General features: G+C 35.3%; 1 protein-coding gene across 1 annotated transcript; it reads right to left on the reverse strand.

The window, feature by feature from the left end:
• Positions 1-325: 325 nt before the first annotated feature.
• LOC108226025 (uncharacterized GPI-anchored protein At5g19250-like) lies at positions 326-1,112 on the reverse strand. The gene is made up of 2 exons (XM_017400979.2): positions 1,097-1,112; positions 326-804 (listed from the first exon to the last, which is right to left on the reverse strand). Exons 1-2 carry the CDS (start codon positions 1,110-1,112, stop codon positions 326-328), a joined length of 495 nt encoding a protein of 164 aa, XP_017256468.2.
• Between the last annotated feature and the right edge of the window lie 1,647 nt (positions 1,113-2,759).

Below are 2,759 nucleotides of genomic sequence, written 5' to 3' on the forward strand. Positions count from 1 at the left end.
TATTATATGATAATGTATTGTTATGAGTGTTTTTAATATTTGAAACTGTTTAATAATATAATACTAATGGACTCCACATTTGTAGACTTGTAGTACCAAAAGGAGAGTACCAAACCAAAAAATATAACTAAAATCTTGGATTACAAATTATACCTATGTTGGCTTATTATAGTATAGTATAGTATAATATAGTACAGATGAGCACAATTAATTATAAAAATAAGTTCAAGTTCGAGAATCATAGAATTCTAGCCAAACCAAGTAGGCGCTAGTTTGAATCTCAGTAAAAGAGCTCGAGCTGGTGAACAGTGGTAGCTCACCATAGCTATTCAATTAGCCATGTTAAAAACAAACCAAGAAGCACAATCAAATAGCACAAGCTGCCACAAGCTGATCTACATGCAAAGCTCGAAAAACTTCCAGCAGGTGTGCTTGTGCTCAGCACAACAACAGTCCAATCATCCTCCTTACCAATGCCAGCTCCAGTGAACTTGGAACTCTTCAGATACTTACCGTAAAATGTTTGAGTAAAGTTGTTTAGAACAAGATTTGGCACTCTGTTGACAACACAAACCGATAGCATTAATCCGTCTGTCGTGGAATTAATGTTCACCTTGCATTTCTTGAGAATGTCCGGGACTCCTGGCACACTGTTGGGATCAGTTACTTGAGAACATGACTCGCCTTCTAGTTGCTTCGCGATTTCCTTGGCAAAGCATGAGGCCTTGTAGTTCATTGTCAGGGCTGATAAGTTCTGCGATTGCCTGAAAACATTAATGCCTTTAAGAAGGCTTTCTTTCTCATCTGCAAAGAATTAAAAAAAAAAAAAAAAAAAGTGGAGTTAGTATAATCAAGTCCTAAGCAGTAAATTTTTACTGCAAATCTGAAAAATGTAGGAGTTAGTATAGTACTATGTTGTGTCAGATGTGTGCCATGGGTCACGGATGCAAGCAGCAAGAGATTGGCCAGCAGAAGAGAAGTTAGGAGGCGAAGATGATGAGTAAATAAAGAAATTACCATTGTCTTGAAAGTGCACATTTGCCTGATAAATATTAAAGATTCAGGTTTGTTATTTATATATAATCATTTACAATACCTAAGCTAGTAGCCATTTTGATATGATTACTGTTTAGGAAATTGATAGTTTTGGCTATGGGTTGAGGGGACATTGTTTCTTGAATCCTACAATATTGCTTCTGGCAAAGCAGGGGTGGTGAATGCATGAACTCTTAGCACTGGTATCCATCAGATGTAGACTACAGCTACAGAATACAAAGGAAGCAACTTGATTCTTGATCTTCTACATTTAGTCTCGTATAACGTCATCTCTAAGCTACTATATTTTCATCATAATTTGTAAGTTTCGTGCAGTCTCATGAGTTAGAGCATCAGAGCTGCATAACTTTAGCAAGAGCTGATGTTCAACATTGGGACATACAATTCCTTTTTCAATTTTCTGAGACCGCGAGATTTATTTTACACGATAAAAAAGTGTATCACATATTGCAAATTGCAATTTTGTGTGCATTGCTCATTTATGTCAATTTAACTGGCATTCCAAAAATTACATTATGACTGGCAAAATGTTCAAGTTTTTTGGTTTTAGTGCAGCTGTACATTATATGTGTCAGTTTAAGTGTTTTGTTGTAAAATTTAAGTGTTTTGTTGTAAAATTATTCTGTTCTTAGGATTGTATCTCCAGATCATGACATTCTGTAGCTCTTTTACTACTGTTAAAAAAAAAAAAATCTACTAGATTAACGTTAAATTGAGAAAGGGATACGTGACAGAAGAGTCAATATGAAGACTATGAAATGCTGTGTTATGAAGAGATTTCCAGTTCTTGTTTTAAACAATGTTATTTTCTAGTTCAGTTTCAGATGCATACTTAAATTTTGTTGAGTATTTCTTATCAGTATTAACATGGTTCTACATATCCTTCTTTGTACTGAGCTCTGTCATAACAGATGAAAAAAGATCGGCATTGCTTAGATGATTCATCAGGTTATGGTACTTCAATCAGAACTGCGCCGCTAAAGATAATACCCAAGTTCTCATTCTGCAAATGTGAATTTCCGAACAATAGCACTTCCCTGCTCCCATATGGAGTAGCAAGTACTGATTACCGAAACCTAAAGAAAGGGGATGGTTTGGGCATCAAATATTCTTGTGCGCTTTTCATACACACAATGGAGCAGAATAACAAAGAAAAAGTAGTTTAGTTTTTGGCGAAACTTAAAAGAACCAAGTTGTGTGCATTCATAGAAACGCGTATGCACAATGCTGAAACTGATAGCATTGTCCAGACATTATTCATTAAAATTTTGTTGTAAAGGTTTCTGGTTTCGAGCAAAACCTGTGGTCATGCAAATTTTTTTTAACCTAGCAGCCGGATTTCTAGCTGACAACCTGGTAAATGTTCTACTGTCAGTAGTCCACTAATCAAATGTAGCAAACTGGAACTTCTAGAGAAATATAATGAATTTGGTTGGTTTCGCTTACAAAGAGCTAGATAATGATTGCTTGAAAAGAACAAGAGATGAGTTCTTTTGTTTCACATTCACTCTACTTTGTCCATTTATATCACAATTTCAGAAGATTTCTTGAAAATGGTCAATAACCGAAATCTAAATAACTTACACACTCATGTCAGGACCTCTTTTTACCAGGAAGAAAGCTTTAGTTCTGATATCTTATTATCAGGAACGGAACTAAGAAGAGGTAACTGCTAGATTGAACCTAAGGAAGCATTCGCAGAT

Source organism: Daucus carota, chromosome 6 (assembly GCF_001625215.2).
Source record: "Daucus carota subsp. sativus chromosome 6, DH1 v3.0, whole genome shotgun sequence".
NCBI lineage: Eukaryota > Viridiplantae > Streptophyta > Magnoliopsida > Apiales > Apiaceae > Daucus > Daucus carota.